At 39.5% G+C, this 13,373-nt stretch overlaps 1 protein-coding gene across 2 annotated transcripts in view; it reads right to left on the bottom strand.

Annotated features, from left to right (window-relative positions):
- Positions 1-1,203: 1,203 nt before the first annotated feature.
- LOC129812633 (potassium/sodium hyperpolarization-activated cyclic nucleotide-gated channel 1) overlaps positions 1,204-13,373 on the bottom strand; it is a 162,107-nt gene continuing 149,937 nt past the window's right edge. For both annotated transcript variants that reach the window (XM_055864377.1, XM_055864366.1), the window contains one exon: positions 1,204-7,097. In XM_055864377.1, the coding sequence (XP_055720352.1) occupies positions 6,004-7,097 (1,094 nt within the window). In that variant the 3' untranslated portion in view covers positions 1,204-6,003. The remainder of the gene's footprint in view (positions 7,098-13,373) is intronic.

Raw genomic sequence — 13,373 nt, 5'->3', positions numbered from 1 at the left:
CACACATTTAATGCAATTTCAATGTCTTAACTGAGGGCAGTGTTCCATTGAGAATGAAGGAGCAGATCGGCTGACTCGTACCTGACTTGAGAATAACCCCAGGAAGCTTATCTTTCAACTCGTAAACGGAAACCAGTTTCTTTCTTCAACACAAGATAACTTACCATCTCGGTGCAGCGGAACTATAAACAGACCATCCGTTCAGATTTCAAGAGTTATATTTACATACAAATATATTCATTAGTTCAAAACATACATTAGTCTATATAGAATCATATTACATATAGCCTCTATATTACATATTACAATCAATATAATCTAATATACTTAGACTCATGACAATATAATAGGATATCTGTCATCACCTGAGTATGAAGCTCTGTTTTCCTATAGAGCAGCACAGTTTCAGTGCACTTCCAGGTAGATGACTCACTACTTTGTCATATATAGTAGCCTACATATACAATATTGTAATATATTGTATACTCAATCAATATTTTTTATATCTCTGAAAAACTAATTTGATAGCTGGTTTCCCTGAATGATTAATGATATGTTTACCAATAAAGTAGCGGTTACAGTACACCTCAAGGTATATGAGTCACTGCATGCGTCCCAAATGACACCCTATTCAATATATAGTGTAATATCTGATTAATGATATGTTTACCAATACAGTAGCAGTTACAGCACACCTCCAGGTACATGAGTCACAATATACTGGTCCCCTGGTCTGTCCTCGGCCGAAGTGCATTGTCAGGTAGAGGGGAATCTGTCTTAATGTATGAATACTTTATAAGTGATAACTGCATTATGGGGTAACGAATGGAAAACCCCAGAGCCCCAGAAAACCCATCACTCATCTCCACGGTAACTACTGACAAGCTCTATTCCTGATGCCCACCCTTCTTCATTATATCATCCCTCCTATCCTTCCTCCTACCACCCTCCTCCTCCCTCAATCATTTATCCATCCATCCACCACCACCTACCTCCTCCTCCATCATCACTCTATCCCACCACCCTATTCTATCAGTCATCTCTCCCTCTTTAGTTGTATTAAATAGGAAGGGAGAAAATGAGTGAATTCACTGATGCGGTGACCTATGAGATTATTAATCGATCGAGATCATTGTCAAGATGATCTATCTGTCTGTCTGTCTAGAAACATTCAGAAACAAAATTACACGTAAACTCAGCAGCTAAATGACAATATGTCTTTTATTTTCTACATGTTAAAGGTTTATTATTTACAAACAAAACAAAATTCAAACAGAAATCAAAATAATTTTTTTGACAAACACCATTTGTCTGCATATAGTTGTAAGAACTCTGTGTCAAGTAACCAACTAACTGTTCATTATTTTTTTACCAAGCTTGTTTTATTAACATGAATCTGTCAGCGGGGTTTAAGAGGAACGTACGTGTGGCTCGTAACTTACAGCATTATCTACACCATAGTCTCTCCAAGATGAACATTATCGCACATTAACAGTTAACATATTACACCTGCACTGTCAAGGTTCAGAACCCAAAAGTTCTTGGCCCATATTCACAAAACATCTCAGTTTAGGAGTCCTGATCTAAAATCAGTTTTTCCTTTTGTCCAAATAATCGCATGAATTTATCCAAAAGGTCAAACTAACACTAGGTCACAGCACTCCTACTCTGAGAGGCTTTGTGAATAAAGACCCTAGTTTCCTTTCTCTGGGCACTGGGCTTTGTTCATTTTAGCATATTTATTTAAAAACAAAACAAAATAAATGTACAAATATATGTGCTGGTTAATTGAGAGTACTCCATACTGCTAAAACTGTAAGCTGATTCGCCCGTTCGTGTTGTACTGCATACATCATAATGCCCATTCCAGAATGCTAGATAGCTGTGGTCGGGAATTATTGTGAGAAAAAAAAAGCACATAGTTGGGAAGCTTTCCCCTCCAAAGGCAAGTATCAAAAACACCACAAACCAACAGCGCTGCTATCCATCTGAACCGGGTAAAAGTTACTATTCATGGGTTGCACATTTCGTCACAATATTGTTTTGAACATTCGTTTTAGGACTGATTCCCGACCGAGCGCTCTTACTCAATGCATTGTCAATTGGCGCTGATGAACATTTCATCGAAAGTGTATGACAGTGGCTTGGAAATACAATGACGTCTGTAGAGGCAAATAATTTGCAGGGAAACCGTTTGTCATCATTGTCCAATTGGCTCATTCATCCCCCTTCTCTACCCTGTAACTATTCCCCAGGTCATTGCTGTAAATGAACATTTGTTTTCAGTCAATTTACCTGGCAAAATAAGGACAAAATGATGTCACCAGATTGACTTTAGATGCAGTATAACATTAGCTAGCTAGCTAAAATTGAGGGGAGACCACCGGATTTAAGCTAGCTTTGCTAACTATTTTGGACAATCTTTGCTAGCTAATGACAACATTGTCATCTGTCTAAAGTAAGTTTGACTACATTAATGATGATGGCAAAGCTGATTCCTACTAAATATTGGCCTACTTTAGCAATGTCATTGTATTTCCAGGGCACTATAGTGTAATTTAGATGAAACAGTCATTAGCCCCGTTCAGAATGACTGGGCATCACTGGACTTTTGGGCACCAATGTGGCTGCGGCGTCTGTATAACGTTCATAATGGCAACGATGAGACGGAGGTGCAACCCATGAATACATTCACCATGGCAGATCAGGATCAAGCAGTCTCGGAATAGAACATTTCTCCATGTTTAGAGAGTTCCAATCTAGATCATACATCTCCCTTTAAACCTTCTTATTCACTTAAAATAACTGTCTGAAGAGTCTGTATCGTATTTTTCTTTCATCAGAAAGTGCAATTCAAAATAAAGAAAATTACTTTGAATGTTTTGCTTTGGCCAGTTTCATTCCGCGCAACATTAACAATCAACAAAACATCAGTGGCTAGCTACAAAGGAAGTTACAAAAGGTGCTTCAAAATGTTTTACAATGTCTCGTCAACGTGTTAGTATCCTCCCAGTTCTGTAGAGACTGTACTAGTCACTACTGTAATTCAGAGAGTTCTATAGCAGAATGAGAGAGCCTTTTCATAGAAGTTCGCAATTGTCTTCAAAGATTCCAATTGTTAAACTGCGACATTTGGCCATCATCTTCACATTGGTTACATCTTCCTCTCAAAAAAAAAAATATTTGAAACATAGAACACATATGATAAGTAATAAATGTGTTGTATAGGTGCATATGCACATTATAGCTCCTCGCACTCAAAACAAACAAAAAGTATCGAACATGGCTACAGTTTTAGGCACAAATACTTAAGTGTCCTTTTGTGAAAATGTCAACGCTTTCGTTGCACACAAATAACGTCTAGACAGACAATGAACAAAACATAATCTCACAGTACATTTAACGTCAACTTTTTTTTTTATATAGTATCTTTTTAAGTATTTGTGAGAAGTGCATGCTTTTTATGGGACACATTTTTTTGAGGTGGACTCTGTATCGGTGTAATGTTGACACACGTTGTCTGTATTGAAGTACTGCTCATCTTTTTAGGTGTGTCTCTAAGGGGGGGGGGCTTAGATACTCGGAGCCGACTGATGGAGCATGTTTGCCGCCATGAAGATTGTGACTCTAAAACCATGAGAGGTGGTTGTCTGTGAGGAACATATCATACTAATTACTCACATGGTTACTATACACAATACATGGGGGGGTCTCTAGCAAACATACACATCAATTCATAAGCACGTCAAATAGTCTGCAACCTCACGAGGGTAAGCTGTGTTAGAATGACTGACCTTAATGAATTGTCTCAAAGTTTAGTCACATTTCTGGACCCCCCAGGACACTAAATAAATAAGCTTAAACATTGTAATTTTGTTGATATTGTTACAGTTACTATGATGGATTCAGACAAACAAGAGACAGAAACCTTAATGCAACCCAGCATATGTTGCTATCGCTCTAATTCACACACTGTGATTGTTTTTAAAATGGGGCCCAAACACTTGACTTATAACGTGACCTACTCAAAGAGAGAGGTGTCTGGAAAGGTCACGTCAGTCTTCTTCAACATTAACTTTGACTGGAAAATTCATACGTCTAGACTGCAAACCTACAGCCAATGGGCATATTGCAGAAAAAGACAAAGAGTTTATAAATTTTCTGTCGGTATGAAAACTTTTCTTTACATTCCACTGCCACACTAGACGATCACATTATTTGAATACATGATATGGAAGGTGAGGCAATGAAATTAAATATGAAAAATAAATTTTAAAAAGCAGAAAGCCTGACTAAAACATCCAACATCTGTACCCTCGGAATGACATTAAAAATAAATCAAAAATATATTGGAAATCAAAAGGTGTCAAAAATAACTAAAAGATTTGGAGTCAAGATATGATAGATTCAACAATGATTCATATTTAGAGTAATTCTAAAGTGTCACATTGTGTACGGGTAGTCAAACATACAATAACTCTTAATTGCTGTAAGGAATGGGTAGGTTTCCTCACCCAGCACACCCGCAGTAAGAAAAACACTGTAAAAGGGTATTACTGTATTGTGTAGCATGTGACTGAAATAAAATATAGCATCTCTAGAAATAACACCGGTCAAAAGGAGGTGAACATACAGGGGAGACATGTTTGAAGTGTATAATAACAGGTGTTAAGGAGTCCACGCTACAAATGTGTTGAAAAGTTTTGAAACATCAGCGTTAAATGTGTTGAAAAGTGTTGACTCCTCAGCGTTAAAAAAATATTGAATCCCTCATTCGCTTCTCTTTTGCTTGCTAGATGGTTAAAATAAACAAGGAAACAAGGAAACAAGGAAACAAGGACTATGCAGACTAATGAAGATTCTCAGTATGACAGGCATTTCTCAGTGTCAAGTAGTGCTAGCTATTGCGTTAAGGTTTTCTTATCTCTAATGAATATATGCATTGTTGTCACTTATTAACTTTTTTTCTCACATATAGATGATGATGATGATGAAGATATCAAGGTTCCTGAAAGAAGTAAGACATTGTTATGATTGAGAATGCACCACACAGTATCTGTAAATACTAGATCTACAAAACTATTTACAACACACATATAGATAATCTTTATATCACAGTCTATTGCATAATGGTGATAATCTTTAGTTTATAAATATTATAAATGTACACATAGTTTTGTTAAGCAACATTACATAACGTCTATCACGGTCTGAAATTAGGACTAAAAACAGCATCATCCATTCTTTGCTCACAACATCATCCTTCTACAAACAAAAAAAGAGCATCACGTCTATTTATATCCCTTTGGACCCATAACACTGTCATGGTGTTCACCGACCACTGTGTGAGGACACTGTGGCTCAAGAGGATGTATTGCTGAGAGCAATGGAACACCTAGCTATTGTACCTGTGTTGATTGCTAAGATTAAGGTCCCACAAATGATGTCATTAGATTTATGTTTGAGTGTGTGCTTTTTTTGTTGTTGACAGTTTCAAGGTTCGCTCGCGTCAGTTATTCCACAGTGGTGACAAAGCTGCGTAATGTGAGAAGATATTTTACTTCCTCTTCTCGCAGGTACAAAAAAAAAATAATCCAAAAGTCATCTGTCAGGATTCATCACGATGCATTCCAGTTTACAAAAACAGAAAATAACAAACACCCCCCCCCCCCTCTCCATACATTTGATATCTATATTTGTATTTTTTGGAAAGGAAGACTCATGTTTATATACTAGAGCTTTTAAATAGTCTTTGCCAAATATTCTAGCTGGATTTACACACATATATATATATATTTATTTAATATACATTCTTAAATGTAGGGAGAAAATGTGTCTAAAATATAATACAAGGGCAGTCTGTACAGGAATTCCTTTAGGCTAATTTTTTTTTCTGAAGAAAAATTTGAGAAAACAAAAAAATACTCAAGTTCATCTTTATCTTTTTTTGTATCTCCATTTAAAAATGAAATAAAACAGAAGTTAAAAAAAAGAAAAATGAGATCATAAATTTGATGCGAACCGCATCTTATCTTGCTCGGTCTCTGTACTGCTTAAGGTAGAATCTCTTCTAGAATCTCTCCTAGAGCCAGTGGAATCCCTGTGCTGGGCTGCAGAGGACACCGCTCGCACCGGAGGCAACGCTCCCGATGACATCTGGCGGAACAGGTTGACCCTCTGGGGCACTGTGGTGCGGAGACCGCTCTGTATACCCATACCCTGGATCGCAGCCACCGGCGGGGCAATGGAGGCCAGTGAGTCCCCAGATGCTGCAGGGTGTGCTCGGGGCCCCAGGGACGTGTCATGGGGCAGGGAGGGCTGGGAGGCAGAGAGGTGGCGCACGTCTCGACTCAGGCTTCCCGACTGGAGAGCATGGCTGGCCTTGTGGAGGCTGTCACTCCTCTGAGGTGACGGGACTTGCTGCTGTTGTTGTGGTTGTTGTGTTGCTGAGGAGGCCGCAGCTCCTCCTGGTTGCTGTGGCTGTGGTAGTTGTTGCTGTGGTGGTAGGCCAGTAGGCAGCGGCTGCTGGATAAGGGAGAGCTGGGAGGCGGTGGGCGAGCCGTACTGGAAGCTGCGGCCTGCCAGCCCAGGGGTCTGCACGGGTGGACTGCACACAGCCGTGGTGAAGGATACCGGGGACATGATGGACCCTTGCTGATGGAGAGAGAGGGGAGTCTGGGGGACGGGCGAGGATGAGGTCAGGTTGCCATGGATGACGCTGGGGACGGGATAGACTCCCTGCGCCGAGGCAGGCAGGATGCGGGCGGCGGCGGAGGCGGAGGGGGCAATGACGGCCGAAGCGCTGTAGGTCAAAGGGGTGGCTGACTGCTGGAACTGGTTGTTGCCCAGGGCAGTGGTGTAGGGCGGCTGAGCCGGCGAGTTAATGATGGAGTTTCCAGATATCGGGGTGGTGTTCATCCCTGTGACCGACATCCCTGTGACTGACATCCCTGTGACCGACTGCTTGCGGTCCACCATCATCACCATCTCCCTGTCCTGACGGATTATCTGCTTCAATATCTCGTTCTCCTGCGTGTTGAACACCCCAGCGTTCAGATCCTTCTGGAACTTCTGGAGGAGCAGGCTGTTCTTCTTCCCTGTTAGGAGTAGATCAATTAGAGGTTAGGTTGACTTAAGTCGTGATAGACATGGTAGCATATTAACACACCGCAGGGTGGATGTTTTGGTGTGGGTTGTTATGGGGTAATAGTGACTAGAAATGAGAGTGACTATGGTATGAGGATGAGGACATCTGAGTGAGAGTGATGTATTACCAAACTACTGTACATAGTCGATACCTAGTACATTGAGTTGTAAGATACTTAGAGGTAGTAGGTGAAAGGTAATATATTCATATAGATATATATTAGTATTAAGATTTAACATACATTACCAGTCAAAAGTTTGGGCACATCTACTCATTCAAGGGTTTTTCTTTATTTTTACTATTTTCTACATTGTATAATAATAGTGAAGACATCAAAACTTTGAAATAACTCATATGGAATCATGTCGTAACCATAAAAAAAGGGTTAAATAAATCAAAATATATTGTATATTTGAGATTCTTCAAAGTAACCACCCTTTGCCTTGATGACAGCTTTGCACATTCTTGGCATTCTCTCAACCAGCTTCATGAGGTAGTCACTTGGAATGCATTTCAATTAACAGGTGTACCTTGTTAAAAATGAATTTGTGAAATTTCTTTCCTTAATGCATTTGTGCCAATCAGTTGTGTTGTGACAAAGTAGGGTTGGTATACAGAAGAGAGCCTTATTTGGTAAAAGACCAAGTCCATATTATAGCAAGAACAGCTCAAATAAGCAAAGAGAAATGACAGTCCATCATTACTTTAAAACATGAAGGTCAGTCAAACCAGAAAAAGGAAAGAACTTTGAACGTTTTTTCAAGTGCAGTCGCAAAAACCATCAAGCGCTATGATGAAACTGGCTCTCATGAGGACCGCCACAGGAAAGGAAGACCCAGAGTTACGTTTCCTGCAGAGGATACGTTCAATAGAGAAACTGCACCTCAGATTGCAGCCCAAATATATTTTCCACAGATTTGAGGTTTTTGGTTCCAACCGATGTGTCTTCGTGAGACGCTGAGTAGGTGAACGGATGATCGCCGCACGTGTGCTTCCCACTGTGAAGCATGGAGGAGGAGGTGTGATTGTGTGGGGCTGCTTTGCTGGTGACACTCAGTGATTTATTTAGAATTCAAGGCACACTTAACCAGCATGACTACCAAAGCATTCTTCAGTGATACGGCATCCCATCTGGTTTGCGCTTAGTGGGACTATCATTGGAAAAGCATTTCTCATGAAGCTGGTAAAGAGAATGCTAAGAGAGTGCAAAGATGTCATCAAGGCAAAGGGTGGCTACTTTAAAGAATCTAAAACCAAAAATATATATTTTGGTTTGTTTAACACTTTTGTGGTTACTACATGATTCCATATGTGTTATTTCATAGTTTCGATGTCTTCACTATTATTCTACAATGTAGAAAATAGTAAAAATAAAGAAAAACCCTTGAATGAGTAGGTGTGTCCAAACTTTTGACTGGTACTGTATGTACAGTGCATTTGGAAAGTATTCAGACCCCTTGACTTTTTCCACATTTTGATACGTTTTGTTGAATCGTTTTTTCCCCTCATCAATCTACACACAATATCCCATTGTGTGTAGCAAAAACAGGATTTTAGACATTTTTGCAAATGCATTAAATATAAAAAATTGAAATGTCACATTTACATAGACCCTTTACTCAGTACTTTGTTTGAGAACCTTTGGCAATGATTACAGCCTAGAGTCTTCTTGGTTATGACGCTACAAGCTTGGCAAACCTGTAATTGAGGAGTTTCTCCCATTCATCTCTGCAGATCCTCTCAAGCTCTGTCAGTTTTGGATGGGGATCATCGCTGCACAGCTATTTTCAGGTGTCTCCAGAGACGTTCGATCAGGTTCAAGTCCGGGCTCTGGCTGAGACACTCAAGGACGTTCAGAAGTCACTCCTGCATTGCCTTGGCTGTGTGCTTAGGGTCGTTGTCCTGTTGAAAGGTGAACCTTCACCCTAGTTTGAGGTCCTGAGCGCTCTGGAGCAGATTTTCCTCAAGGATCTCTCTGTACTTTGCTCCATTTATCTTTCCCTCGATCCTGACTAGTGTCCCTGTCCCTGCTACTGAAAAACATCTCCCACAGCATGCTGCTGCTACCTCCATGCTTCACCGTAGGGATGGTGCCAGGTTTCCTCTAGATGCAATGCTTGGCATTCAGGCCAAAGAGTTCAATCTTGGTTTCATCATACCAGAGAATCTTGTTTCTCATGGTCTGAGAGTCCTTTAGGTGCCTTTTGGCAAACTCCAAGTGGGCTGTCATGGGCCTTTTACTGAGGAGTGGCTTCCGTCTGGCCACTCTACCACAAAGACCTGATTGATGGAGTGCTACAGAGATGGTTGTCCTTCTGGCAGGTTCTCCCATCTCCACATAGGAACTCTGGAGCTCTGTCAGAGTGACCATCAGGTTCTTGGTCACCTCCCTGACCAAGGCCCTTCTCTTGCGATTGCTCAGTTTGGCTGTGCGTCCAGCTGATGATGGAGGCCACTGTGTTTCTTGGGGATCTTCAATGCTACAGAAAACTTTTGGTACCCTTCCCCAGATCTGTGCCCCGACACAATCCTGTCTCGGAGCTCTACAGATAATTCCTTCGACATCATGGCTTGGTTTTTGCTCTGACATGCATTGTAAACTGTAAGACCTTATATAGACAGCTGTGTGCCTTTCCAAATCATGTCCAATCAACTGAATTTACCACAAGTGGACTCCAATCAAGTTGTAGAAAACTCTCAAGGATGATCAATGGAAACAGGATGCATCTGAGCTCAATTTCGAGTCTCATAGCAAAGGGTCTGAATACTTATGTAAATAAGGTATTTCAGGTTTTTTATGTTTAATACGTTAAAAAAAAGGACCTGTTTTCGCTTTGTCATTATGGGCTATTATGTATAGATTGATGTAGGGAAACAATTATTTAATCAATTTTAGAAAAAGGCTGTAACGTAACAAAATGCGGAAAAAGTCAAGGGGGTCTGAATACACTAAACACTAAAATAAAAGGTGACATTCTGTACTGTTGCATTATACGAAACATTTAATCTCAAATCCAAAATGGTGGAGTATAGAGCCAAATGAAAAGTTTTAGCTTCTCTGTCAAAATAAATACTCAGGGGAGTGTACCTACTCAAGAATAAAATGTATTAGATTCTAATCATTTTCATAAATACACCATAGGAATCGACATAGAATATAATTCTAAAACACATTGAGTTCACACCTTGGCTCTACATTCAGTAGGACAACAGTTAGCTATGCACTACAGAATACACACTGGAAGGATTCAACCACCACTAATACACATATTTCAACACAGTCCTTAAAACTATAGGTCCCAACTACTAAAACATATTTCTTTAATGACAGTTTGGTTTAGTGACATGAAGTTCCCACAATAAAAATAAAATTGCAACTCAAAGTCATCAGTGTTTATTCAGTTCTTCTTATTTTTTTATATTCAAAAGCTTTTTTATGTTTGACAAATGATTTTCTTTAGTATGTTAATTTTAAAAGAATGGAATAGCTCTAGTCCTCCTGCCTGCTGGCTATGAATGAAGAGAGGTGTAAAGATTTATTTCTAGGATGTATTTGTTTTGGAGTGTTGACCTTTTCCTCACGATTGCTGAGAAACTCTCTTGGTTAGTAAGGATGACAGAGTAAGATTCTGGAACTGCTGGCAGCTTTAACAAAGGCTCATCAATCTTTTAAACAGAGACGTTTTCTTTTCCTCTGTGTACTGCTAATGGTGCTAAGGCCTTACAACCTTCCCTATTCAAGGATGCAGACATTTTATACTGGCACGTATGTCTATAACACTGGACTTTTATTTTTACGAGTCTCTTCGCTGATAGAGAGCACATCATAAAGCACATATCTGCAAGTTAGGCAGATGTATAGTGGCTATATAGTACCAGGTTTAGCAGATGTATAGTTGGTACATAGTACCAGGTGAAATAGATGTATAGTTGGTACATAGTACCAGGTTAAGTAGATGTATAGTTGGTACATAGTACCAGGTTAAATAGATGTATAGTTGGTACATAGTACCAGGTTAAATAGATGTATAGTTGGTACATAGTACCAGGTTAAATAGATGTATAGTTGGTACATAGTACCAGGTTAAGTAGATGTATAGTTGGTACATAGTACCAGGTTAAATAGATGTATAGTTGGTACATAGTACCAGGTTAAATAGATGTATAGTTGGTACATAGTACTAGGTTAAATAGATGTATAGTTGGTACATAGTACCAGGTTAAATAGATGTATAGTTGGTACATAGTACTAGGTTAAATAGATGTATAGTTGGTACATAGTACTAGGTTAAATAGATGTATAGTTGGTACATAGTACTAGGTTAAATAGATGTATAGTTAGTACATAGTACTAGGTTAAATAGATGTATAGTTGGTACATAGTACTAGGTTAAATAGATGTATAGTTGGTACATAGTACTAGGTTAAATAGATGTATAGTTGGTACATAGTACCAGGTTAAATAGATGTATAGTTGGTACATAGTACCAGGTTAAATAGATGTATAGTTGGTACATAGTACCAGGTTAAGTAGATGTATAGTTGGTACCTAGTACCAGGTTACATAGATGTATAGTTGGTACAGGAACTTTTCAAAGCAGCTATTTAGAATAATAAGTAATGTGATGTTAAAATACAGTAATTCACATATTGAAAATTAAAGGTGGATTTTAACAGTTTTCCCCTTTTTCAGGGAACATTTTGACTAAATACTATATTTTGGTATTCCATTTAATCTAAAGTAAGCCTTTTCGAAATGTTATCCTTTACAAAATACAGTGCTAGTGGCATTTTCATTACGCCCATATCCTGTACAGCCTCTCTGTTGACATATGGTCAGCTGTGCAGATGGCCGGGTCAACGGCAGGGCAAAGGCAAATTGTTTGTGGCAGGCAGACGTATCCATAAGGACAGGATGTTAACATTCGTAGCTTTGTGTGAAAGAGAAGAAAGTGTCAAGGGGATCAATGGATTCCTTCGTAAAGGAAAGTGTTGGCTAGACATGTCCTGGCAAAATCCATCCCTAGGGGCTACGTCCCAAAAGGAACCCTATTCCCTTTATAGTGCACTTCCCATAGGGCTCTGGTCAAAAGTTTATAGGTAATAAGGCACCATTTTGGGACGTAGCCCAAGTCTCTGTTATGCCACACATAATGCCTCACCAACCAGCACAAAGCAATGACCGTCAGGGCCAGCACTGGGATCAGCATTGGCAGGTGGATCAGGTGTGATTGATTCTGTCCTTAGACTGGGTAAGCTTTGTGTGAGAGACGATGAGTCCCTTATCAGTCATTCCAAGGAAGCCGATCAGTCATTGGCTTGGCTGTGATTCTCTTGGATGTGGACCAATGACAGCGCTGAACACTAGGGAAGTGGCTAGATGCTAACGCTAACACCAGACACTGACCGCAGGGTTACCATAGACTTACATGACATCAGTATACATTGCTGAACAGAATGCTTCACGATTAAACTCTGGATGGGGAGGAGCACAACACAGACATGTTATTGTTGAAACATGAGGTCATGGCATGGAGGAGTGCCCTTGTAAGTCACGTACAGTATATTTACAGTACAGTACAGTCAAATCTCACACAGCTCAGTAATGCTTTGACACGGATCAAATGGAAGCTGAGGTCTGTGGAGATAATGTATTGGTGCATAATATAGGGATATTATGCAGTAAGACAAATAGGTTTAACCACTACCGTTAAACAAAGGGAATTAGACATGGAAATGACTAGAAACGTGGACTGCACTGACAGTGGAGGGATACAGTGAAGACTTTGAGCCACAAGAACACACTTGTTTTTCAATGGTTTCCTGTTTCTTACGTGTATAAATTATAGGTCATCAGGTGTGTTTAAACATGTAGATTTACAGTAGATCTACTGTTTATACACTGAATACCCATATTTGTGTTACATTTTCTCTTTCGCTACGTACTTTTTAGATGTCACTTCCCAGTTAATATTGAAATGAATAGGTGTTGTTTATTAAAGATGACCCTTCATTGTCTGTATACATGAACCGTACTGAAATGTCATGAATCAAACTGAAATGTGGCTATTTCACAAAGCATTTTGTATTGTGCTGTATTGAACTAATGGTATGGTGACAAACTGGTTGAATAATGTTGTTTCCACTTCATTTCAACAACAGAAAAACATGGATGATGTTGAATCAACATGGAAAACGAATTGGATTTGGCCAAAGTCATTAACAT

Source organism: Salvelinus fontinalis, chromosome 2 (genome assembly GCF_029448725.1).
Source record: "Salvelinus fontinalis isolate EN_2023a chromosome 2, ASM2944872v1, whole genome shotgun sequence".
NCBI lineage: Eukaryota > Metazoa > Chordata > Actinopteri > Salmoniformes > Salmonidae > Salvelinus > Salvelinus fontinalis.
The sequence above is the reverse complement of the archived record's forward strand: the minus strand, read 5'-3'. Positions and strand labels throughout refer to the sequence as shown.